Source organism: Alosa alosa, chromosome 2, assembly GCF_017589495.1.
Source record: "Alosa alosa isolate M-15738 ecotype Scorff River chromosome 2, AALO_Geno_1.1, whole genome shotgun sequence".
In the NCBI taxonomy this organism is placed as follows: domain Eukaryota; kingdom Metazoa; phylum Chordata; class Actinopteri; order Clupeiformes; family Clupeidae; genus Alosa; species Alosa alosa.
In genome coordinates, this window is record NC_063190.1 from 14,719,669 (window position 1) to 14,746,526 (window position 26,858).

At 41.6% G+C, this 26,858-nt stretch overlaps 1 protein-coding gene across 1 annotated transcript; it reads left to right on the forward strand.

Moving 5' to 3' along the window:
* On the forward strand, positions 1 to 26,533 carry LOC125289339 (solute carrier family 13 member 5-like). The gene is made up of 12 exons (XM_048236094.1): positions 1 to 279; positions 3,330 to 3,458; positions 3,855 to 3,991; positions 6,618 to 6,808; positions 15,409 to 15,583; positions 16,833 to 16,955; positions 17,094 to 17,306; positions 18,352 to 18,458; positions 19,475 to 19,596; positions 19,815 to 19,976; positions 25,190 to 25,327; positions 25,873 to 26,533. The coding sequence occupies exons 1-12, from the start codon at positions 148 to 150 to the stop codon at positions 26,008 to 26,010; spliced, it is 1,767 nt and encodes a 588-aa protein (XP_048092051.1). The 5' UTR covers positions 1 to 147; the 3' UTR covers positions 26,011 to 26,533.
* Positions 26,534 to 26,858: the final 325 nt, after the last annotated feature.

Genomic DNA, 26,858 nt, shown 5'->3' on the forward strand with positions numbered 1-26,858 from the left:
GTGTGTGTTAGGGAGGGTAGAGAAAGAGGGATTGTCATGTGCCATTGTGGCGCATCCGAGGAGCGAATCGGCTACACTTTCTGTGCAAAGGTGGGATTTCTCAACGTTGCTTTCACTGCACTTAGTTAGAGTTTGGGAACCTGTTGCATGTTTGAGATCTCTCCCCAGAAAATGATGGCAGCAAAGGCACTGAAAGCGCTCTGGGAGATGAAAAATGGATTGATTCTTTTATTCACTCCATTAGTGTTCTTACCTCTTCCTCTGGTCATCGAGACCAAGGTAAGAGTCTTCTTTATTTGCACTTTTGCTGTAATTTGTCAGAGATGCTTTTGCAATGGGCAGGCTATGTTTTACACAAGTCAAACTCAAATCCAGTATGTCTAATGGTGTGTAAAATTGCGTAATATAGACCCACGAGAGGCCACACAAATTTGATAGCCTGTCCAGTTGATCCCGTGTCTATGATACCAATTCAACTTTGCTCTTGTGTTAGTGCCTCCGTTTCCAGGACTCCATCAATAACATTTAGCCTGCAAAGTCTTCAGGATGAAGGGTTACGTCGAGACCTTGCGTGACACTGGGGTGACACATTCCTCTTTCATTCACAGAGGCTTTGCCTGTTGGCGCTCAATGCCCCCAACGGCCCTCTTGTTGTCTTAACCCTTTGTCGCCGCGACGGCAGTGTGAATCGGGGGTCGGTCGTGAGAACTTTCGCTCTGCATGGGCGCTTTAAGCTCATACGTCAGCCATACTCTCGATTGAAGACCCAAATACATTTATGGCAAAAGTAGCCAAAGCAGTGTCTGAGCTCATCTTAGAATCATGTTGGTCTCTCTTCATGTTGTGGTCATTCACAAAACTCATCGATCCCCATCGGAACTTTTCACCTCTAGCCTACTTTTTGTCAGTACCGCCGTATTTGTAAATCATGCAAGAATAAGAGACCACATTTTCACAGGATCCATATAGGGATTCAGTGAATTACATTACATTTGACTGACGCATTTTTAACCAAAGCGACTGACAACATGGTAAACAGTTTAATTAAGCTTTTTAAAGCAATTCTCTCAACAATTCTAGAACTTTATTAAAAAGTATAAGAATAAGTGCATCAGTGAGTGCTGTTTTTAAACAGTCCAGTGTCAGTTAAGTGTCAGGTGGTACGTGCAAGGATCAGCAAAATAGCATATAGCCTAGGGGAGGTATGAAGAAGTGTCCTTTGAAAGTCATTGGTTTAACAACATTAAAACATGTATATAGCTAATAAATATTGCTTGCAAAATTGTGAACTTGTAATGTCAATGTGTGAATCTCCTTTGCACAATTCTTCAATCAGCAATCATTTATTATCGATAAGAGATACCATTCTGTGTTGCTATTTGCAAGTATGGATCTAAGGCACATTAGAGAAAGCACTTTATTGCCTATTTGGTGAAGAAAACAGTACAAAAGCCAACAAGCAGGACATGCCAATGGCAGTTACAGGGATGAATGAATACAATTCATTTTTATTCAGTACATTTTGTATTTTCACAGTCTTTCTGATACCAGAAAAATGCAAAAGAAATGACACAGACAGCAAGAATGAAGGCTTAAACTCCTCATTTTGAGAACTATGTTTTGCATTTTGTTGTTCAGAGTGTAATGATTGATTGACATCACACAGTGATTTGACTAGCTGTAATGTTTGAAGGCAAAATTGCTTTTTGCTGCATGTGTTAAATGTTTTGAGAGCGTTAGTCTTTTGCCAACAATATGTGGCATTTTGGCCAGAGTGCTTATGTTTAGTGCTCCTGAGTTAATTGTTTTGAAAACGTGATGTCAGAGTTGACACAAGCATTAAAGCAATCGAGAAAAACTGTAAATAGTTTTCTACCAGTCCATGAACCACCTCTTAAAATTAAACTACTATTTGATGCATCATTTTGTGTGAATGTGACTGTGAATACATAAGAGAGAAACCAGTGAGGAACCAGCCTGGTTTAGCCTGACAAGCCAGACCCACATTAAAATGTAGGGTCTGGGCACTCACCGTTCGCAGTGCTCAGTCCGAGGGGCGGGATAATCGGTTGTCTTTCAAATTCCCTCTGCACGCAATAGGACAGCGCTGAGTCCCATGCATTTTCCCACCAGCGGAGCTAGTTGGCTAGTTCAAACTTTTGCCAACTTAAAACAAGCTTAACTCGTGTCACACTGTTAGCTAAAAGCAACATCCATCTTCTTTGTTTTCAAGTAGCAGGGAATTCAAGCCAAACCGTTGCAACTCTGTCATCAATCATTAAGCCCGCCTAAGGACTCTATACACGATTTGATTGGCCTGATAGAAGTTTAATTTTTCGAGCTCACAAGTCAACGGAGAGTTGCTAGACTAGCCCTGGAAGCAAATGTAATTTAGCCTTACTAGGCTAAGCCTGGTGTGGACTCATGTCAGATGTGGGCCAGAACTAGGCCAGGCCTGCTCTTCAGTCAGCTGCTGGCTGTCTGTTTATAGTTATGGATATTGACTGTTGAATTACAGGAGAAAGGTTGTGTTTTGTGATGCCATTTTTTTGCTCTTACCCTTATCTTACCTTTCCCTTATTATGCAACAGCTCCCATTTATGTAGGTGGCTGAACAATTGAACCTTCTTATCCAGATTCAGTTAACCCCACAGTGAAATAAACTTGGCATGGTCTTAAAGTTTATCATTAATGCAAAACTCTTTTTCACAACCATTGTCATAACCATAATACCATCACCCAAGGCTCCTTTGATAAGATACCAGTATGCCCTGTAAAGATGGGGATGTTGTTAACACATGTAGAGATTTATATTATATTATTTATATATTTATATGATGTCCAGTCTGTCTGTCGTTCTTTGTTCACCTTGGCATGTGAACGAGTGATTGACCAGCAGGGAGGACAGGACCTTTGCATCTTATTGAAAAGCATAAAGTGTTATCTAGGCGGTTTGTCTTCTAAATTGAGTTTCACACATGCAACCCAATCACAGAGGAGTGAGGTCTCCACAGATTGCCACAACCTTGTTGTGAGAGTATGTGCGGTGTGAGCTCCAATAGGAAGCTGCACTGTATGAGACACGATACTCCCCTATGCTACTGCAGAAATAAAGAAAGTTACACAGGCACTAAGTTGACAATCAGATGCAAAAATGCCTCATATAGCCTACTATATAATATAAGCATATACTGTATCAGAATTAAAGTCTATATCAGCATTAAAAACAATACCATACACCTTAGCAGTATACAGCAGGTCTAGCAACTTCATGTGTGTGTGTGTGTGTTTGTGTGTGTGTGTGTGTATGTGTATATGTGTGCATACAGGAGGCAGCCTGTGGATATATCATTGCACTGATGGCGGTGTACTGGTGCACTGAGGTGCTGCCGCTAGCCGTCACTGCCTTACTTCCAGTTATTCTCTTCCCTCTCTTCGGCATCATGGAGTCCAAAGACGTAAGCCCCACCTGTCCTACCTGTCCTACCTCACCTGACATCTCACATCACTCATAGCATCTTCTTTTCCAACCTTATTCACTTGCATTCACTCACAGTCTCAATGTTTTCTGTATCAAGTTCTGTACTCCACTTCCTAAATAAGAAACTCTTTTACCAGTCGACTCCAGTGTGTCCGTGTGTCACATATCCATTTGTTTGATCGCTTACTTCACATACAGATGCCATTTATACATCAAGTTTATAATAAGTGTTCTTGTGTTATCTCATTTCCACTTCCTTTCCGTCTGTATGCATGCTTGTGTGTTTGTGTGTGTGTGTGTGTGTGTGTGTGTGTGTGTGTGTGTGTGTGTGTGTGTGTGTGTGTGTGTGTGTGTGTGCATATGTCTCCTTCAGGTGTGCATGCAGTACCTGAAAGACACCAACATGTTGTTTGTGGGGGGTCTCATGGTGGCCGTTGCTGTGGAGCACTGGGACCTTCACAAGCGCATCGCCCTGCGGGTCCTCCTGCTGGTGGGAGTCCGGCCGGCGCTGTGAGTGCTCCCCTCCCCTGGACCTTTAAAGCGCAGGCACTTAATAATGATAAAAAATAATAATAATAATATGTTTTGTTTATATAGCTCCTCTCTGAAACCAGAGTCAAAGTAAAACAAAACAAGAGTGAAGGGAATAAGAAAAAACAATGTGGTATGCAGTGTTGGAGGAGGTGTACATGAAATACGTCTTGAGATGAGCTTTGAAGAAAGGAAAAGAGAGGCACGGAGGGGTTGAGGGAGGAAATCCCAGAGCTCAGGGGTGGTGAAGGTGGATAGAGGTTAGTTAGAGGTGGTTAGTTAGAGATGGTTAGTTAGAGGTGGTTAGTTAGAGGTGGTTAGTTAGAGATGGTTAGTTAGAGATGGTTAGTTAGAGGTGGTTAGTTAGAGATGGTTAGTTAGAGGTGGTTAGTTAGAGGTGGTTAGTTAGAGATGGTTAGTTAGAGGTGGTTAGTAAGAGGTGGTTAGTTAGAGATGGTTAGTTAGAGGTGGTTAGTTAGAGGTGGTTAGTTAGAGATGGTTAGTTAGAGATGGTTAGTTAGAGGTGGTTGTGGTAGTGCAATACGAAAGCAGATGCTGATGATAACTGCTGAGAATTACTCTTTAGCTTAGACATATCTAGATCTAGCCTGACGAGCCAGACCTACATTTAAATGTAGGGTCTGGGCACTCACCGTTCGCAGTGCTCAGTCCGAGGGGCGGGATAATCGGTTGTCTTTCAAATTCCCTGCACTGCACTAATGGGACAGCTGAGTCCCATGCGTTTTCCCACCAGCGGAGCTAGTTGGCTAGTTCAAACTTAAAACAAGCTTAACTCGTGTCACACTGTTGGCCAACAGCAACATCCATCTTCTTTGTTTTCATTTAGCAGGGAATTCAAGCCAAACTGTTGCAACTCTGCCATCAGTCATTATGTTAAGCCCGCCTAACGACTCTATACACGATTTGATTGCCTGATAGAAGTTTAATTTTTCGAGCTCACAAGCCAACGGAGAGTTGCTAGACTAGCCCTGGGGTTACGCTAGGGTGCGTCTAGATTTCTAGGCTAATCTAGATCAGACAAGTCAATAAATCAGGGCAAAGAGCGCGAAACAGTAAAAAGTGTATACAGTGCATAGCAACATTGGGGACTGTTATCAGAGCCACTTCATTATTCTATGTATTTGTAAGAAACAATCTGAAAATTGGCTCAGTATGTATGTGTATATATATAAGGAGAACATATAAGTTAGTAAGTAATAAGTATTTTATATACAGCACGTTTTTTATGCAAAAAGTGCACCTCAAAGCGCAAAGCATGTGTGTCTCAGAAAGAGTATATTTGTGTTGTAGTCATTTGATCTGTTTTTTCTCTGGGTCTTAGATTCTCAGACAGTACCTGTGGCTTATGTCATCTGCCCATATACTTATCTTATTACTGGTAGCATTAGCCGCATATTTTTGCTCAGTAGTTCTGGATGCGTTAAATCCCTAACCACTGTCATGTTGTGTGCATATCAGTGTTTGCTCTATTGTGACATGTCATACCAGGTTTATCTGCATTCTTTTTGGCCACTCTGTTCAGTTGTTCCAAAAGGGTATCTGAAGAAAAACTAGAACATAACAACATGTGCCTGTTTTCAGCATCAAATATGGCCAAGTGGCCTTGAAAAGAACTCAGATAATCCTTTCAGGTTCAAAAGGTTCTAATTAGGCCGTAATACCTGTCATTGCTACTCCTATGGCTATAATACTAGAAAACAGAGCAGTGCTGTCCAAAAAAGTTCTCTTGCTTGACTTTCCAGCCTTTGAACAATGATCTCTGCTTGGCAGTCTCTATCGCTCCCTCTTTTTGTCACTGTAGCCCCTTTTACACTGCCGGATTTCCTGCAAATGCACCTATGCACCTTTATCACAGAACGCCCGTCCTTTTTACATAGACGGAGGTGAAAAGGGGGGTCGACGTGACTACCCTTGTGTGTGGTAAAAATTCTCACACTAACCCACAACTTTATTTTCGTGCATTAATTTGATTAACAGGCTACATGATTAACATGGTGATTAACAAATCCAATAGGCTTCATTGTATCGCATTTTATTTTCAGTTATCACAAGTGGTGAGGACAAAATTATTGATGGAAAAATCCCCAGGTACACTGACGCCTATGTCAACTCCTCTCCATCGCTGTCAATGTCAATGTGGCGTTGTGTTAAAAACTGCACACGGTCATGTTAAGTTTTACTATTGGTCACGCCTCTATTGCGCGATTTTCTATCTAAAAACGCCTTCTACCCTCTGTCTCTAGCACTCTGTCTCTATATCACTCTATCTCTCTGTTTTGTTGATATTTCCCTTTATATTTATTGCCCAATGTACCAAGACATCAATGACAGTAGCCTATGACAGTGAGAGCATTAACAATATAAAGACTGGGTTAGCAACACCGACACACACACACACACACACACACACACACACACACACACACACACACACACACACACACACACACGTCTCTCGTGTGCCTCTTGTGTTTAGCTGAACTGGTTAGATTGAAGATTTGTTTCTGGCCTGTACTGTACATCACTCTAGGTGAAAACCATCTGCTGAAGGACTAAATCTGTTTCTAACATATGTCTTCCCCAGACTAATGCTGGGCTTCATGGGTGTGACGGCCTTCCTTTCCATGTGGATCAGCAACACGGCCACCACGGCCATGATGGTGCCCATCGTGCAGGCCGTGCTGGAGCAGCTGAACCGTGGACCCCAGGGGGGAGAGGAGAGGAGCACCCCCCTGCCCAAGGCCGGAGAGAAGCCAGCGGAGACCGATGGACAAGGTAAGGGATACTTACCACAGGCCATGGACACACTTGTTAATGGAGAGAGACAATACATGGGGAAAAGGACACAAAAGAGAGAAAGAGGAAAGAAAAGAACATGGAATGACCTTCAGCAGTTCATGGATTCACTACAAAGATAACAATTTTGATAATGACAGTCATTTTTCAGAACCTTTTAGAATTGTTATTATTATAAAGGAAAGTAAGCTCTACTCAAAATATGTTTCATTATGAAATTACACGGATCAATATGCTCCATTTTGACATGTGGTGCTGGCAGGTAAGACTCTCAGCAGGAGTTCCCTGAGTGTAAATATGGTCTGACCAGGGCTCGAATGTTTTTGTCTTTAAGGGGGTCTCTCAAAAAGTTGGCACAAGGCGCCTAGGCGCGAGTGGCGCTTTTGTGCAGTATGATTCCTTTTAATTAATTTCAACATATTATTGATTGCAATAGTCCATATTTCATTTCAATTTCACAATACAAAGAAATAGACTAAACGATTTAGTCGGAGTGCCATTCTCAATTTCACAACGTAACTCATTTGAACCAGACCACCGTCTCAGATAGGCTATCCACGTGTCAAACACAATAATGCATGTAGTCTTTAACTTATACACACAGAAAATGCACTAACTGGCAGAAATTAATAAAGCCATTTCAGCCAAACTATGTTCTAGTATTATAGGCTAATGTACATAGTGATATTAACACCTGGGTGTTCAGTCGTCTCGTGTGTTGAACCGTGGAAATAAATAGACGAACAATTTTGGAATTTGCACTGAGATGTTGTCGGGTAGCCATTGAATATTTCACCATCAGAGATTGCTAACAGGTGTTTCAAAATATCTAGGAACTTTCCGTTCTCTGAATGGCAGAGGATAGCTACAGATCAATTCACACAATAATTGAAGTAGGCTGTATTATGGGCCATAATTTATGGCTTTGTCAATAAACATAGAAGAGGCGAAGCGCAAGTTCAACAGCAAACAGGACTTTTTCAGCACGTATCACACACCATGTAGGCTAGCCCAATGTACGCCTATGTAAATAGACAGAACACTCGCATCAAAGCAGGGGGATTTCTTCGGACTTGCGAGTGCTGTCAAATCGATCGTATGCGGTTTGCTCATATATAGTCTAGTGGTGTGGTGGTGAAGTGCAGTCATGCTGCGTTCAAGAGCGTAGGGTAGGTGTCCAGTAGTATCCTATATTTTAACTTAACGTCTTTAATGGTAAGACATCGCACAGGGATGGATAATGAGCGTTGTTTAAGATTAAATTACAATGCCAGACACCTTCAGATATGAGAGACCCCCTCAGATTTTTTACTTTGTTGTTTTCATGGGAGCCAGTCCTCACTGGGAGCTTGGCTCCCTCTGGCTCCCACGTAATTCGAGCACTGGGTCTGACCCCCAGCGTTTTTCAGAAAGCTGCTTCCCAGCAGGAGTGTTCTCAGGTCGGTGCACTCTTCCTCTGGCACCAAGGATGATAATATTTTGACTGGTGAAATGTGGAGGGATTGGGTTTAGGGGTACCCCCGACCCCTGGGGGTATGCTGAACTGATGTGCCCCATTCTCTTTCTCTCTCTGTCTTTGGAGGGTGGGCGGTTGTGGTGTCAAGTTGCTGATAAGGGAAATGTGGTCTTAAAGGCGTATATTTCAAGTTGGAAGGAAGATGCAAGCCTTGTAGTTGAGGTGGTTGTTGTGGGGTTTATAATGATGTAACGGTAACACTTTACTTGACAGTGAATGAACACATGACACTGTCATGACACATGAAACCTAACCCTAACCCTAATCCTATAACCCCAACCCTAACTCTAAACCTAACCTTAATCCTAATCCTAATTTGTTATGACAAAAACCGATGTCACTTAATAACAGACACGTTATGTCATAAACGTTTATGACTTGTTTATGACACGTTCATGACAGTGTCATGTTACTCTTCTGTATGGAGTCAAAATAGGGTCTTTAATATTGAGAGCTTGTGAAAAGATGTTTCATGTAAAGTTTTGCAGCTGTGCAAAAGGAGTTCTGCATGTGCAAAGAAATTTCGTACCTGTAGAAATATTTTGTACATGTGTGAAAAAAATATGTACCTGTAGAAATATTATGTACTTGTGTGAAAGAAATGTGTATCTGTAGAAATGTTTTGTACATATGTGGGGGGAAAAGGGGATCTGTACAAATATTTTGTACACGTGTGGAAAAAATATGTACCTGCACAAATACTTTGTACGTGTGTGAATCTCCCACGCGACGCTACGCGATGCTTTCCTGCGCAACACTGAAAGTACGAGCTTGTGAAACTGATTTGCAATGTTAATTTTACTGCCTTTCTGAAGAGCCAATCAACACATTGCTTACTGCCAACCAATCAACGTTTCCCACTGACCACCCAGATTTTGGTGCTCAATTTATACTGTGAAAAAAGGGTTGAATGTAATGTTAACGTTAGCTATCCCATCCGCTTTTTAGACTGTAACGTTATAGGTTAGCTTCTAGCTAGCAGTAATGTTGACGAAATAGTTGAATTATTCATTCCATTTCCGAAAGGGTGATTCAGTAGGCTGAAACAGTAATACCGTACACACATTTATGTTTATCTGCTATTATTATTTGATAATATGAGAACACGTTTATTATGACCGCCGCGCATATAGGTTTAGTCAGATTTTTTTCTTTCTTTTTTTTTTCTTTTTTGCATGCCCAAATTTTCGTCAAGGATTCCCGGAACACTGAAAGACCGGGGTACACAAAACTTGGTGGGCATGTAACCCCACATGGATAGCATGGAACCATCGTTTTTCGTTTTGATCTGTAGCTCCCCCGCTGGACTGGACCCCCCGAAAGGAGGGTAGGGCAGACACAGTTTTCTGTGAATATCTCGAGAACCGTAGGGTTTAGGAGGACCATTTTTTTTGTATGTTGATCTCAAGGGGCCATGTCAACCCATTCCATAACTACTCATTTCATGTATAGCGCCACCTAGTTAAACACAAAAAAGTAAAAATGAGGTGTTGTAATCGCAGGTATCTGTGACTAACATAGTCAAAACTGCACGGAAGTGTAGGATCATTATGACACCCTCTGTATGCACGCCAAGTTTCGTGGAATTCCGTTCAAGGGGGGCCACACAATAAATTAATTTATGTTACTATACACCAACTGGCCTGTAGGTGGCCGGAGACAGTTTTCTGTGCATATCTCGAGAACCATAGGGCCTAGGAGGTCCACCTTTTTCATGTATGTTGGTCTTAAGGGGGCATGTCAACCCATCCCATTACCACTTATTTCATGTAAAGTGCCACCTAGTTAAAAATTAAAAAGCAAAAAATTAGGTGTTTTCATCACAATATCTCTGGCTGACATGGTCAAAACTGCACAAAATTAAAAGTGTAAGATCATGATGACACCCTCCGAATGCATGCGAAGTTTTGTGTACTTTCGTTCATGGGGGGCCTTACAATAAAATAATTTATGTGTACATTTAGTGGCATTACACCAACAAGGATTCCGGGACACTGAAAGACCGGGGTACACAAAACTTGGTGGGCATGTAACCCCACATGGATAGCATGGAACCGTCGTTTTTCGTTTTTATCTGTAGCCCCCCCGCTGGACTGGACCCCCCAAAAGGAGGGTAGGGCAGACACAGTTCTCTGTGAATATCTTGAGAACTGTAGGGCCTAGGATGACCAATTTGTTCCGTATGTTTGCCTCCAGGGGTCATGTTAACCCATTTCATGTGCACACATGTGCACAAACAGATACACACGCACACACATACATTCACAGTAATCATACGTATGACACATACTCACACAGTAGACATATGTACGCATGCATGCACAGGCACATACGCAGGCACACACACAAGCACGCACACACACACACACACACATACACACACGCACATACACACACCCACACACATAACATAAACATGTACATGCACACATGCACACAATTCAAGAATTTCTCAGAATTATGAACAGGCAAGATGGAGGTGGGCTTGTATAAAATGAATTTTACATGTGAAATCTATGAACTAATCATGTTTTGGTACTTGTTGTCTAGCAGATACCAGTGAGAGTGGATAATGCAATTTAGTGAGACAGTTAGAATCATATAGGCCTTTAAGCATGATTTATTTTTGTGGAAAAAATGTGCTGGACTGGGTGGCGGTCATATTTTGTACCGCTCTGCATGTAAATGGATAAACCCGTTCAAGCGTTTTCTTTATTTCCTATTTCTTTCAATTCTTTAACTTAAGACATGTAAGAATTAAGCCTATTTATTCGCTGGGCAACATACAAACTGACGAGTTACATTAGCCCTAGCACTATGAGCTACGATAAACGTCAGCTAGGATAGCTATGGCAGCTACAGTTATTATTTTATGTTCTGGTATGATATTCTTAACGTTTTGACTATGTTACAACTGATAAAAGCATGACAAATAAAGTAACCAAATCGCTTTGCAATATTTTAGTCCAGAAATACTTATGGGTGTTCATTTAGAAATGTTACAACCTATCTGCCGTTGCTGTTACCACCAGTTTTAATAACTAGATCTGTGGTTTAGCAGCAAAATCTGGGTGATCGGTGGGGAACGCTGATTGGTTGGCAGTAAGCAATGTGTTGATTGGCTCTTCAGAAAGGCAGTAAAATTAGGGTCAAAAGTCCGTAAGCATAGACCAGGGGGTCAGGATTTGAAGGGTTAGCTTCAGCCACTTAGCATGGCATTTGGCCGCCGACATTTTTGAAAACATGGCGTTACATGGTTGCAACTTCCGGCACCAGTTTTTACATGCTGATTGGTAGATGACAGCTCATAACTACTAACTACTTGGATTAAGCTACTGATACTTAATGCCTAAATGGTTTAGGCTGTATTACCGGACTTTGTGGTAAATAAAAGAAAAATGTTAATGTTGTCATATTAGGCTATTATTTGCCGTGCGGGGTGCCAATTACAAGGATACAAGATACAAGGATACAAGAAAGTTTATTGTCACATGCATATAGTTACTGGAAGTAAGAAATGCAGTGAAATTATGTCTGGTGTCAGCCTATTTGTGCATTTATTGTGCATCTAAATTCCGCTAGATTTTTTTTAAACAGTGGCGGCAGCGCAGCGCACCCCCAAGAAAAAAAAGGCCCATCTTCTGTCTGACTCACGTCAGGTTAACCCATGCATTAAACCACATTGTCACTTGAACGCTTGAACAATATACCGGTAGTTCACGTTGACAATGGAGAAACGCTTAGCTTACTTCGTTTATGACAGAAATTAAGTTTTGTGCCAACACGTTATAAAAACACAACCCACAACACTGCCTTTATTTGGTGCAAATCTCCTTTACTTTATAGTCCGCGATTCACATTAGGCAACTAGGCCATCACCGTGAGTGCATACAAAATGTTTTGCAATTTACCTTCGCTACTACCAGCAGTCGTTTTTTTACTGCGTCGATTCGCGATTAAGTGCGCATCTAATGTAACAGCGGTGTCTTCGTGGAGACATCCTCTCTCCAGTTTCATTTTTGCTGTTGTTGTGAGCGAGCACCGCTAAATGAAGAGGAAACACTGAGAAGAAAGTTAATGCTTTAAATAGGCTACATCAATACAATATATAATTTGTGAACTGAAACTGGACGGGCCATAATAACCTCTGACTAGTTTAGGCTACTTATTGTTAAATTGCAATGTGAGCGGCAGCCAACAGGGGAGGATACGTCGCAGGATTATTTAAAAAGCAAATGTGCGTCTGCCCTGATTCTGATACCGTGGCGGTATTAATTAAACCGTGGGGGGCCGCCATGCTGAAATAAACATAGAGGAAACACTGCTTTTCTTTTCCATGAGTTTCGCTTTGTTTATGTTGTAGCTACACGCTTGTCTCATTGGCCTGGGGTGGTTGCTTAAAAAAAAAAGAACACGTCTGGAGGACGGTCTAAAAGTTGGATTATAGTGACACAATCGAGACAGCTGATGAGGTTGCCCAATCCATTTAACTTTTTTGGATATGATATTGTGAGCTCTATGTGCGAATTCGGAGGCTGTGTTCTTTCCGTGCATCAATGTAGACAATTTCTTACTATCGCGAACTCTTGTCTGGGGAGGTCATTCATTTTGGTGCAATAGGAAAACGTTTTAGCACGCCAACAATCAGAAGACCGCCATAAGGTTAACATTCGTGCACTTCAGGACATCTTCCCTACCTGGTGCAACTAGCCACCACGACAGAGGTAGGCTACGTTTATGTTGACCGTTTATGTTGACCGATGGCTGACCGTTTTTGCACTCAGAAAGTAGGCTACGCATGTTCTTTCATAGCGCAACACGACCTGTCCCTCACCATATCGCAACCTCTTGTCAACCTTATACAATCTGTTGCTGAAGACAAAAGCGCCCCCTCCAGATTGTCATTATCAGATGCGCAGACCTCCTGCATGAGCACACACAGTATTGCTGCTCATTGGAAAACTGAGTTGTCTGTAAAACTCAAAATTACCATGTTTTCATTAAATGCGGATGAGGCAACAAATGGAAATATGAACAATATCTAGACTGTTCTGATTCGTTACTTTGATGAGGAAATGTGAAGTCTTGCAAACTTTATATTTTATAGATAGACTTTAGATTTTATAGATTTTACTTGGTGTTGAATTGTATTAACAAGAAAGAAAATCTCCCCTTTAAACAATTTTGGCCTGAAGTAATTAAATAAGAGTGTAAGTTAAAGCCTTGCTACAATATTGCTGCAGTAGAAAAGAACAGCAATGGCTAATCAGCAATGGTCAGGGATGGTATTGAAATATTGTTTTGTTCATCAGGAAAACTCAATCTCAATCAAGAACACTCTCAATTCGCCTTATTCACATGGCGGCCATTGGCGGCTAAAATGAGGCTACAGGGTACACAAACCATAGGATTGTTATGTTCTATGCATTCACCTGTAGGTGCCATTAGTAACTTAAGAGTACCGTGTAGCCTCATTTTGGTGTTTATTTGGTGCTTTACATTAGCCTAGAAATCTAGACGCACCCTAGCGGCGGCAAATTAATTTGCTCAGCCTGTACGTCTAGTATCAAACCATAGGGATTTCTATTGGCTGACGCTGTGGACGTCATCCAATCACAGCGCTCTATTTTGTTAGAGAGTCTTAAGGCGGGCTTAACAGGATAACAACAAGGAAGGTGGCTATGGCGAACGAAGAGCGGTTGTTTGAATCGGCGTTGGCGTCAACTTTGGAGGAGTTGGAGTTTTTTTTTTTTTTTTGAAACACAATGCACTTAAGTCATTCCTTTCGAAGAAGGATGTATTTGCCGTTTTGCCGACCGGATATGGTCGTAGCACTGGCCTATTGCATGCCTAGGCGGTTTGAAAGACAATTCTCTGCCCGCCCCTTGAATATTTCGTTTGCTTTCTTGCAACATTGACATGATTAGGCTATGCATTTGATTTAAATGTTCAGGTTGCCAGTCGAGGCAAAAGCCAAATGTCCAACAACAGTTGCAGACTCTATGCCTGCTCGAACCACAATACCCGAGGGATGTGCGCTTCTATCGGAAGTTTAACTTGCATTGGCTTCATTTCGTCTGCCTGCAAATGTAGCCTAGGCTTAACAAGCTGCAAATTCACACTGGGTGCAGCAAAAATCCCAGCTATCCACACGTTTACCATGTCTACTTAATTAATAGTCATTTTCGTTGGATAGCCTATTGCGTAATAGGCCTACAACCTGTCCAAATATAGTATTTAGGGATCATTATTTGTGAAGCCTAAAGTGACACAATATTGATTCGCATAGTTTATTATCACATATGAACATCACATTAAATAACCTAGGACTTCAGAGACAGGGCAAACTTTACCACCATTCCCAAAATGTTATCCTAACCAATTAAATGAATTTGCGCTTATAACGAGGTGAAGCGCGTTCCCGAACAACATCTTTTCCTCTGAGGGAATGTCCAATCTTCATCAACGACATAACGTTGTACCTTACGTTGTCTCCGTCTGTAACGTGGAATCTAATAGGCTAATTCTAGCTGGTGCCGGAAACGAACACCCATGAAACGCCATTTTCGTAAAGATGGCTGCGGTCAATTTCATGCTTTTTTGGCTGAAGTAGCTAGCCTAGCATGGGCCATTGAAATGAATGGGGGCGGGACTTAGTCCCTCTCTCCAGTTATATAATAGCTCCATGGGTAAATCCATACTCAAACTCGCGCTCTCTATATCTCTCTCTTTCTCCCTCACTTTTCTGTTCTAACTTTTTGTTATCCTTTCTTTCTCTCTGTCTGTGTTTCTTGAAACACCTAATTGTTCTAACCATTCGCTAAACCAGCTAATCCTAATTAGCACAACTCTTCATGTTGGTAGATCAGATTATTAGTGATATCACCTGGAATACATGGCAAGACCTTTACTTTCTGAAGCCGAGATGTCCACCTCTGGTTCTTGGAGTTTCAGTTTTTCATACCTGATAGGTGATGGCGTGTACAACCCTTACTGTTATAAATTGTCTCTGGTTTTCTCTTTATCACTTAAATGAAGTCCCCTCTCTCTCTGGCTCCCCTAGTGGTGATGAATGGGATGTCTATGGAGATGGAGCACGAGGTGCAAAGGGAGAAAGAGGAGCAGCTGAGGATGTGTAAAGGCCTGACGTTGTGTGTATGCTACGCGGCCAGCATCGGCGGCACCGCCACGCTCACGGGCACCGGCCCCAACCTGGTGCTCAGCGGCCAGATGAGCCAGTAGGAGACCATCTTCACCCTCATCTCACTGACCACACAACCAATGAGCTTTCACGGACTCTCCCAACATAATTGCTATGATTTTAGTTTTATAGATAGCTCATTTGCTAATGTGTCCTTATTAGGGCTGTCAAAATAACTGATTAATTTCGATTAATTAATTTGAGAAAAAATAACTGATTAAAAAAAATAACGCAGATTAATGACCCTGAGCCGTTGTAGTCAGTAACCATGTAAAATGAAGGAGAGAGAAGAAAATGTGCTGACTAGATCATTGATTGGAACATTTACTTTTAAACAACGGCCTGATGGTGTTGATAAAAATAAAGTGTTGATTAAAATAAAGTCCTCTGCAATGTCTGCAGCAAGGAATTTGCATATCACCGGAGTTCATCAACTCTAAAGTCGCACATCAATGCAAAGTTGACATTGAGGGAAGTGTTTATTTATTTTCATTGTGTCCCCTAGGTTATATCTGTGGCCTGAAATACCTTGTATGTGAAAAACAACTTCTTCCCAAAGCACTTTTGAATTTATTTCCTTAGCATATTAGGTCCTATCATAGATTATTATGGCCATTATTAAAATAATAATAAAAGAGTTTTTGAACTTTAATGTCACTAATGCTGATTATTCAATGATTTATTTGAATTTAAAAATGTAAAATACTTTCACAGCAAAAATTATATATGCGATTAATTTAGATTAATTAATCACAGAGTATGTAATTAATTAGATTATTTTTTTTAATCGATTGACAGCCCTAGTCCTTATGTTAACTCTGCCCTGTTTTCCATGACTAAATTGTGTGTCTACACTGACTCTCCAAAATTAATGATCTTTTTGCTTTGCAAACTGTTTTATTTTAGTTTGGTGACAGACCTCTTTAGTCAGTTAGTTAGTTAGTTACTTATCCAATCTGCTGATTTACCTCAGTTAGTGGAACACTATAAAACACCATGATACCACCATGAGAATGCTTTAAACCACTCAGTAGGCATCATTACTGACTTGAGTGAGTGAGTGAGTGTGTGTGTGTGTGTGTGTGTGTGTGTGTGTGTGTGTGTGTGTGTGTGTGTGTGTGTGTGTTTGTGTGTCTTTCTGTTTGTTGGCTTTTCTGTTTGTGTGTGTGTGTGTGTGTGTGTGTGTGTGTGTGGGGGGGTTCACTAAGCTTCAGTGTGGAGAGAGAGGATCTCATTGATGTTGTGTTCTCTCCACACCTGTAAACCCACGCCCCTTCCCTTCCTAGACTCTTTCCAGACAACGGTGATGTCCTTAACTTTGCCTCCTGGTTCGCCTTCGCCTTTCCCAACATGATCATCATGCTCATCTTTGCCTGGCTCTGGTTGCAGTTTGTCTTCATAGGGTTCAAGTGAGTTTCACCATACTCCCCTCCACTCCTTTGGAACGCACCAACAGACACAATATCACAACAATGTCACACACACACACACACACACACACACACACACAAGCTCACACACAAGCGTAATGTACATTCTCCTCTCAGTTTCAGGAAGACGTGGGGCTGTGGAGTGGATAAGTCTGAGAAGGAGGTGGCTGCCTACAACGTGATCCGTGAGGAGCACAAGAGGCTAGGGACCATGTCGTTTGGCGAGGTCAGCGTTCTGTTCCTCTTTGTGCTCCTGGTGGTGCTGTGGTTCACGCGGGAGCCAGGCTTCATTGATGGCTGGGCAACCAACCTGTTTAACTCCGAGAAAGAGTACGTATGGAGGTTGTGTGGTAGCAAGTGGTATTGGTGGTGGAGATGTGTGTGTGTTTGTTTGTGTGCTTGTGGTAAAATTTCCATGGCACAAAATTCAGTTTCCTAGTTGGTAAGAAACGTGTCCTAAGAAGACAAACAAAAACATTACGTCATGCATGGATGTGCCATGACTGGTAATAACAACACACTGTGCCATGGCTGCCAGTAATAAACATGCTACCTCAGAGAAAAGCAATGTGATTGGTCCTTTAAGACAAACATTGATCTGTGCCAAGGGGCAAACTGTGTGTTGTGCTTGGTCTTATCAGGGAGAGTGGCCAAGGTCTTTTTTTTTACACACGTGTCAGATTTGTGAATGGAAGAGTGAAAGACCGATTTTCAGTGGTCAAAGCAAACATAAGGTAGTAAGACCTCACAGAAAACTACACGTGAGAGTGAGTAAAGGGAACAGATTATTCCAGTTCCACTGCATCTGAGTTGATGAGCTGAACATTAATGAGCTGCTCTTGGCTCATTGATCTTACTCAATGACTGAAATCATGTGAATGAGGCCTGTTATCAAAGACAAAACAGAAATCAGCTGACTCTCATATTCACCTGCCCATGATATGGGAGGAAACGGAATTCCACACAGGGAAGGACATTCTCTTGTGTCACTGCTTAATGTTTCCTCACCTGATCAGCGTCTGAATTGGTATTCGTATTACCCCTGGAGAACTTTTTGATGTTCAATGTTTATAAATGTAATTAATTATTTGTTTAGTAATTGTGTTTGTCACTGTGAAAATGCTAAACCTAGAGGTTCGAAATAGCCTGTCAGGCCTGTAAGTCGTGTCAGAGTATGAGGGGTCAAACTCTTTTGCCAGATGTCATGTCACTGTTGTCCTGAGTCATTTCATAAGCCTCTATGTGTGTTTTGGGAGTCTGTATGCCAACATGTGATATTTACGATATATGACCTTTGTCACATTTTACCACATATTCTTTGGCTTGTGTGCCTTCTTTGACCTGATGGCCCTGTCTTGACTGCGTAACTCTGCAGGTATGTGACAGATGCCACGGTGGCCGTGTTCGTGGCCGTGCTGCTGTTTGTCCTGCCCTCCAAACCGCCCCGCCTCTTCTGTTTTGGATCACGCAGTTTTGACCTAGGTGGGTTACCCAAACTGCATGGAAATCACGTAGTGGGGAAATCACGCTCTTACAACAACTTTGTGAACTGTGTTTATAGTGTGTGTGTGTGTGTGTGTGTGTGTGTGTGTGTGTGTGTGTGTGTGTGTGCATGTGTGTTTGATGTTTGCTTGCAATCTGTAGTCTTATCTGGATGACTGAAAAACTGGACATTCCTAATTCCTTTCAGAACTTCAATTAAATAAAAAATGCACCAAAGCACGTTGTAAGAATATAAACAATCTTAATTCAGTAGGGAGAAACATGTAATTTGTACACACTTTACATAGGCAGCATACAAAATATTTAGACTAAATTGGAAAAGTTACAGTGTGTACGTGAGGGAGGTTGAATGCATCCATAGTATGAGCATAAAATAAAAAAAACAGTACCCGCACACTGTTGCTGCTGCTCTCGAAGTGATTTATTACACAACGTTTCGACCAATGTTGGTCTTCATCAGGTGTTGTGTAATAAATCACTTCGGGAGCAGCAGCAACAGTGCGGGTACTTTTTCTTTATGTCACGGATCTACTTTTGCACCTGTACTATGTGCGTGCACCTTCTGCTACTATAGTATGAGCGTAGACATGTCTCCACCTGTGAATATGTGTTTTTCTCTGTCAGAGGCCACTCTGATTCATGTATCACTGCGCCATTCACATGTACTGTAGAGGTGTTTCCAATGACAAGCCTGCTATGAAGTCATTTTATAATCAAGGCCAGTGAATAGAAAGTAGTAAGTAGTAGTTTAGTAATCTCTGTAGTCGGTTGGAAGGTCACAGGGTCAGCTCTAAATAAGCAAAGCTACTGATGACTATGCCTCACTGAGCTGTTGTAAATTTTTTAAGACGCCCTATGACTCATGAAAGACAACTAAACTTCATTTGCAACATGTCTTCTCATCTGATGGTCTTCTATGGAGATCTGTGGATCTGTGTGATGTGTAACGATGGCTTCACCAGACCTGATCTGATTTTTTCCCTCCACGGCTCCAGACTCTCAGTGTCCCCGTGAAGCCAACCCTGCCCTCCTCACCTGGAAGGTGACGCACAAGAAGATGCCCTGGAGCATCGTGCTCCTGTTGGGAGGAGGCTTTGCGCTGGCCCAGGGCAGTGAGGTGAGAGGCTCAGATAAGTGCCTGTGAGTGTGTATGTGTGTGTGTGTGTGTGTGTGTGTGGGGGGGGGGGGTAATGTAGTGTGTGTTTTTGTGTTTTTGGCAGTTATTCAGATGTGTTTTTCTGTGAATGTGTGTGTGTGTCAGATGTTTTAAGACGTGTTTTTCTGTGGGTCTCTGTGTGTCACTGTGAATGTAAGTGTCTCTTTCCCCCTCTCCAGAATTCAGGTCTGTCCACGTGGCTGGGCAATCAAATGACCCCACTTCAGACCATCCCCCCCTGGGCCATCTCCATCATCCTCTGCCTCCTCATTGCCGTCTTCACCGAGTGCACCAGCAACGTGGCCACAGCCACCCTGTTCCTCCCCATCCTCGCCTCCATGGTAACCACATACTCAGTTAAAGAGAGTCCACATCCCTGACAGTAGTCATTGTTTGAGATGTTCCTGAAACGGTTGTGCTATTTGAGGTCTCTTCATTATGTAAACAAGGTTCTGTGCCATATTTGGCGTACCTGTTCACAATTCAGTCTGAGAAATAAGAATTAGGCTTCAGGAGATGGTCATATTTTAGACACAGTTTTAGGCCAGATGTACATACATTTGCGAACGTAGCATTATCAGCGCCATGGACAAATCACAGATTGCGAACGCTGTCAGACCCAAGGTTACGTCGGATTTATCAAACTTTCAATTCATGGTGTAATCTGCGCCTTTCTCTGCCTTTCTCCGCCCCCTACCGCTATTTACGAAGGTCCACAACTGAACGGAATAGCCTACATACAAGCGCAGTTTAATGTTAACTGATGACAACATTAAAAAGAATCAAAAGATCATGAAATAATACCATACATGATAAGATGTCAACAAGCAAGTTGTTCACCCTCGCTTTAAAGATGAGGAAAGATATCCAGTGTGGAGTACACAGAATTGTCAAACATGAATCATCTGTTTAAATATGATATTTAAACAGAGTGAACATTTTCCCCAACTTCTCAAATAAGGCTGAAAAATACTTAACAGAACATTAATTTGAGATGAAACATCAGTTATGCCATTTGCAACAATGTGATTGGCTCTTTATAATACATGTTAGGACTTCCAGTTACATATCATCCCTGGATCACATTAATTTTCATCCCATCCCAAATATGCCATCATTCGGTCAATCGTTTTTTGAAAACTAGTGACTGGTCCTTTAACACAGTTAGATAAAGCTCTACCGTTCATTACCTACACTCAGCAGTGCATGGGTGTACAGTAGGAATGTCTGGGTTATTGGGTTGCCTTACAGGCTTTGGCTCCCGGTGCAGTTCAGTGTGCCCATGCTAGCTTCCAAATTCCAGGCTTTGAGTGGATACCCATTTCCACCACTAGAGATCCATTGCAGCCATTATGGTCAACGCTAAGAAATGAGATCTGCATTTTAATACTCCCCTCTCTCCCTTTATCTCCCTCTCTCTCCCTCTCCCTCTCTTCTTCTATCTCATCTTTCTCTTTCCATTTACCCTCCCGCCCCTTTCTGTCTCTCCTCCCTCTTCTTCCTTCTCCCTTTTTCTCTCTTCCTCTCCTCTTCTCTCATCTGTCTCTCCTTTTCTCTCTCCCTGTGTACTCTCTCTCTCTCTCTCTCTCTCTCTCTCTCTCTGTGTCTATCCTCTCATGCACTCAATGCTTTTTGCCAGCCATTTGCCAAAGGAATTCCAGTCTAACAAATGCGGCCTTTATCTCCTTTTGAGGTCACCTATCAGTATCATTACGATGACCATCCATCTCAGACAAGCCAACACACATTCTCATCCCCTGCCTTTTCAAGCTCCACTGCCACCCACCCACACACCCCCACCCCCATCCCCCTAACTCTGTGGTATTGTCCTACTCCTGGCAGACAGCACATCCCACTTGATGAACTTGGACTGGGCTAAAAAGTCCCTTTGAATGGGGGGATTTGTAAGAGGCCAAAGCTGAAGTGGCCCAGAAGAGAGAGCCGTGCCTATGCCATGCCTTTGTTTCACAGGGCAAATCAATGGAGGGCCAGAGAGGGGGGGGTATAATAGAGAGATTAATAGACAGAGGGACACAGAAAGAGAGAGAGAGATACTAAAGAACTAAGAGAAACTTATATTAGCATGGTTCATACTGCTGCAATGAGTTTTGGCAAGTGTGACAGGTCTAAGAGGAGAATCACTTTAACCTGGCCAAGCTTTGAAGATGGCCTGAATATTTCTCCCTTTCGCTCCATCTGTTCCCTGCTATGTGACGCCATTGTGTGCTGTCTCACACACAAGTAGTCCCTCTGTGTCCCGCTGTAACATTAGACTTAACACAGCAAAGGTCTCTGGGAATCTTGCATACCCATCTATGTCTATTATATTGTTTGCTGCTGCTACCTGAAATATCTAATGTTTTGTTGACATGGCATAATAGTCCTTATTTGAGAACTCCATCATAATGTAGATCATTAAGAAACTCTAAACTCAAAGGGCCCTATTTTCGCGACGCAAAACCTGGCGCAAAGCTGATTATTATCCCGAGGCAAAGTTTATTCCTATAGTACACTCGAGTTTTTCGCCATGCCCGTCTCTTTTATTGAGCAACACGCCAAGTGGTGTGGCAATTAACGACCTAAGGAGGGGTCTGGCGCATTATCTAAAAATCGCTATCGTACACTATCTAAAACGCATTGTGCTACTGACCAAGGGAAACCTGGTCAGAAATCCGTGGCAAGTTGTTTATATGTTATTATAAGAGTGCATTATCAACAGTGATATGGGCGGGTGCACAACTACACCCTGCTCACAATTATAATAGGAAACATAATTATAACTAGAAATGTAATGCCAGAGGAATTACAATAGTGGATGGAAAACTGCTGGCTTAATGTTGGTGGGGAGATTCCTGGAAAAAAAACATTGCATCACCTAATCTTTGAGTTCATACAAACCCTCGTACCAAAAAACCTTGTGCGTCACGGCGTTCTTGAGATATAACACTCAAGGTGTTTTTGACCTTGACATTTGACCTTTGACCTCCAACATCAATTCACTTCATCTTTGAGTCCATACAAACACTCATACCAAATTTCAGGCATGTATGTCAAGGCATTCTTGAGATATCACGCTCAGAGTATTCATGGACTTGACCTTTGACCTCCAACATCAACTCACTTCATCTTTGAGTCCATACAAACACTTGTACCAAATTTGAAGCATATGTGTCAAGCCGTTCTGGAGATATAATGCGCAAAGCATGAGATATGGCTGTATTTTGACACACAGGAAACACTTAAACAGGATGTGTAGTTTTAGGGAGCGCCAGATTGTATGCATTAAAAGACTGAGACAGTGACACCTGTGCCAGTGTTCTGATTAGCCCGGGAACTACTCTGGGACCTTAACGAGCGCAGCTGGCTTTAGGCCATTATGACATCACAGCCATTCAAGTCTATGGGGGAAAAATTAGCTTTTTAACATTTTTAATCCCCTATTTCTCAAAAAGTATAAACTTTAAAAAAAAACCTGAAATAATAACTCTTCCTCGCATTCACTCTTGAAAAGGTACAAAGAAAAGGTTATAAGAAGAAGAAGAAGAAGCCAGGAGATTTCAAGACAGTGGATTCCATCCACTATAATAAAGATACGAAATACGTCTCACAATGAGTAGTTAATCACCATCATTTAAAAATTGGTAATGACGGTTAAAAGTAATTAGGCGAGAGGCACATATGGAGCACAGCTGAAGACGCACTGTCACGAGATATAAGCAGCAACTCCTCTGCCACTTTTTAACCAGATAAGACATATATTAGTCCTTTGAGGCCTAGGCTATTTTCAGTGTAATTTTACTATTAAGCTCTTTGGTCATTGTAAAGGCCATCTATTATGCTATCGTTTTCAAGACATTATATGCTACCTACATTTGGGAAAGTATGATGTGATCACTTGCAAATATCTTATGTAAGCCTTTATGTCAAGGAAAAGTACTTTGTGTCTCATGATTGTTGCATTCATGTCACCTGAAGCATGATGGTAGAAATATCAAAAGCACAGTTGATCTGTGTCTTTAATATGGAAACAAGTAAATTTTTGGGCTGCTATTACATTAGAATTTCAGCCCAAAGTTGGATACCATGTAGTAATTTTTTAATTACTCGGCTTACTGTACAGAAGAATGCTTCATATTGTCGTGTCCGGTAAGGTCTGCTGTTTATTCTAATATATCGTTTGCCATGTGTTGAGTGAAGCGTTCGTGAGATATACCACCGAGAGGGTGGAAATGGACGAAGCGCTGTGTGCAGAATGATGAAATTTCATGTATGTCCAACGTTATCTATAATGGATGTGAATTGGGAGTCATATTACTATATATATTTTTAGGGGGGCTTTTGATCAGCTTAGGGCGGCTTTAGCAAATTCCTTCAAATGCGCCGGTGACCAGCAAAATACCGATGCGTTGTTTGAAGTCGCGCTGCTTGCTGTTAAAGGGAAAGACAGATGTCACTCTCATTGGTTTAAAGGATGTTACTCCCAAAACACATTTGTTTGATGATGGTAAACGCACACCTTGTGAGGTGCTCACAATGGTAAATAAGACTTGAATTTAGAAGAAGTGTCGTGGCACACTCAGAACTTCAATATGCAATTATTTATTAGACCAACGTTTCGGCATGCGCCTTCATCAGGGTCATTCGGTGAATGCGGTCATTCAGCCTCTCTTTGTAGAAGGATTCTGTCCAAATCACCACCCCGACGAGGTTTCTCGACTATTTCAATACCAATGTCACAATGAGGCAACAGTATCTCCCATTTAAATAAAGTGACATGCTAACGGGTATGTGTCGTTTCTGCATCTAATTGTGCTCCTATGCTCCGCTATGCGTTGTTTGAGCTGGCGCGTTGTTTTCCCTATATAAACTTTCCCACATGGACATTAGATAAATCACTCCAGTGGTTGAACATGTTATGATGACCTTTATTGGGATATTTTTCCCTGACCTTGGATGACTCCCAAAACTACACCCATGACTGATTAAGAAACATAAGGCCCACCTTCTTGCGCTATGCGCCGGACGTTTCATAACTAAACCACACCCAATATGGACTGGACAAACCCAGAAATTTGTTTCAACTATTCGCCAGTGACCATGCGTTTTAGACTCTCAAAATTTAGCCCAAAGACTTGTTTGGTATGTAGGTTCCAGTTCACTTATATTGGGAAATGTACAGCCTCTAGGGTTGTTTTATACACTTAACATGCCTCGCCTTTTGTTAATAGATGGAGTGCATTTCTTGATTGAAAAGCCTGTCACTTAGATATGTAAAAACATCAAAGAAGGTTGTATAAAAGTCAGACCTTTTGCCATTGGCCGCTGAGTTGAAATTGATTAAGGCTGTATTAAACTGGCTGAAGTTTCCTTTTCCATTTCCTTTCCCTTTGCTTTAGAATATGATTTCCTTTTATGTCACTCTTTCAGAACTGGTACTCTACTCTAACCATGGCACTGTGTCATATTGATGCTGCAAACTGTACTCATAAAGTAACTGTAATGCTGTTGCAGTTGTGCTGGTGCTAAGCAGTTTTGCGGGCCATGTGTTTTCCAGTGCAAGTCCATCAAGGTGAACCCTCTGTATGTGATGATCCCCTGCACCCTCAGCTCATCCTTCGCCTTCATGCTGCCAGTGGCCACACCACCCAACGCCATCGTCTTCTCCTACGGCTACCTAAAAGTGTCTGATATGGTGAGAGTCAGCACTGTTGCTCAGTGCAGTTATTTATGTTCGAGTACAAATTACTTGATTTTGACCTACAATATATAATGAATGACAAGAAAGGATCTCTTCTAACATTTGAACATTTCAAACAACTAAATGCAGTATAGACAAGTAATTTGTTTCACATCATGAGCTATTGACTAGTTGCATGAAAGGCTCTCGGTGAGCTTGTTTGTTTCTTGTTTTTTTCTGAATGTAATTAGTGTCTACATGGACCCGGTTGGGTGTGGCACCTATCAGCACGTTACGATAAATGTGTAGACACTAATTACATTCAGAATAGCGGCAGTTTCAAACACACCTGGCTCCACAGGAAACAAACGAGCTCACCGAGAACCTTTTGTGCAACTAGTCCATTAGAAATATATAATATATCTGCTTCTGTTCTCACTATAGCTTTCAGACTCATAAATGTTGTGGAGACTATTATGATTTTGAAATGACAGCTATATTTGTACTTACAGTATACATTCAAATTGTGGCTCAAAAGCAGTGCCCTTGTTATTCCACAGGCCAGAACAGGGTTGGTGATGAACATCATCGGCATCCTGTGCATCTCTTTGGCCATTAACAGCTGGGGTGGAGCCATGTTCAACCTGGACACCTTCCCAAGCTGGGCCAACACTACCACCAACTCCACTGCAATCTGAGAAAGAGAGAGAGAGAGAGAGAGAGAGAGAGAGAGAGAGAGATTGATGATTGATGGAAGGCAAGGGAGACAGCTCGCACCAATGCAACTCCACCTTATTCATGATGGATGACCCTGTGAAAAGTTTCAGTAGGATCGCTGCTGCATGCCTTACACTGTGTGCTACAGGATACTCCAGTACTTTTTGCTAACAGTGTCCTTAATGTATTGGCCACTGTTTAGTGCCCTTTGTGGCTTTTGACAGCTGCTTTTGACACTTTTTTTATTACTGAAAGTCTTATTGTATTATATTATGTACAAAGCAAAGTAAATTGTTATAAAATTACTATTTATCAACATGAGTGTAGAATAAGATTTATTGTGCATATGTAAGTACTGTAGTAGGCCTAATACTCAGGATAATTTTAGGATAAGTTCATATTTTTATAGATGTGATCAGTTTTTAATGTACTGTAAAATATGTCTAATCTTATCTTGTTATGAACTTTAATGACACAAAGTAATAAATTAAACTTCAAAATTGAGAGTGCAATTAAGGTTGTTTATTGCATGTAATTCATAGGGGTGTAAAGGTACACATATTCTTACCGAACCATTTAGGTACAAGACGTTAGGTTTAATACTGATGTGTACCGACGTACTGAATGCAGTCTTTAAAAGTAATCAACATGTTGTCTTTTTGCGTGCGAACCATGTTCCAAATTCGAGATCCCACACAAACATATTAAGTGGCAGACCATATATCAGTTTAGTCAATTAACATCAAAAAAATATTTGACACCTTTTCAAATATACATTGCGCATCAGCAATATTGTCAGTGAATTTTAGGCTAGCAGTACCTACAGGCT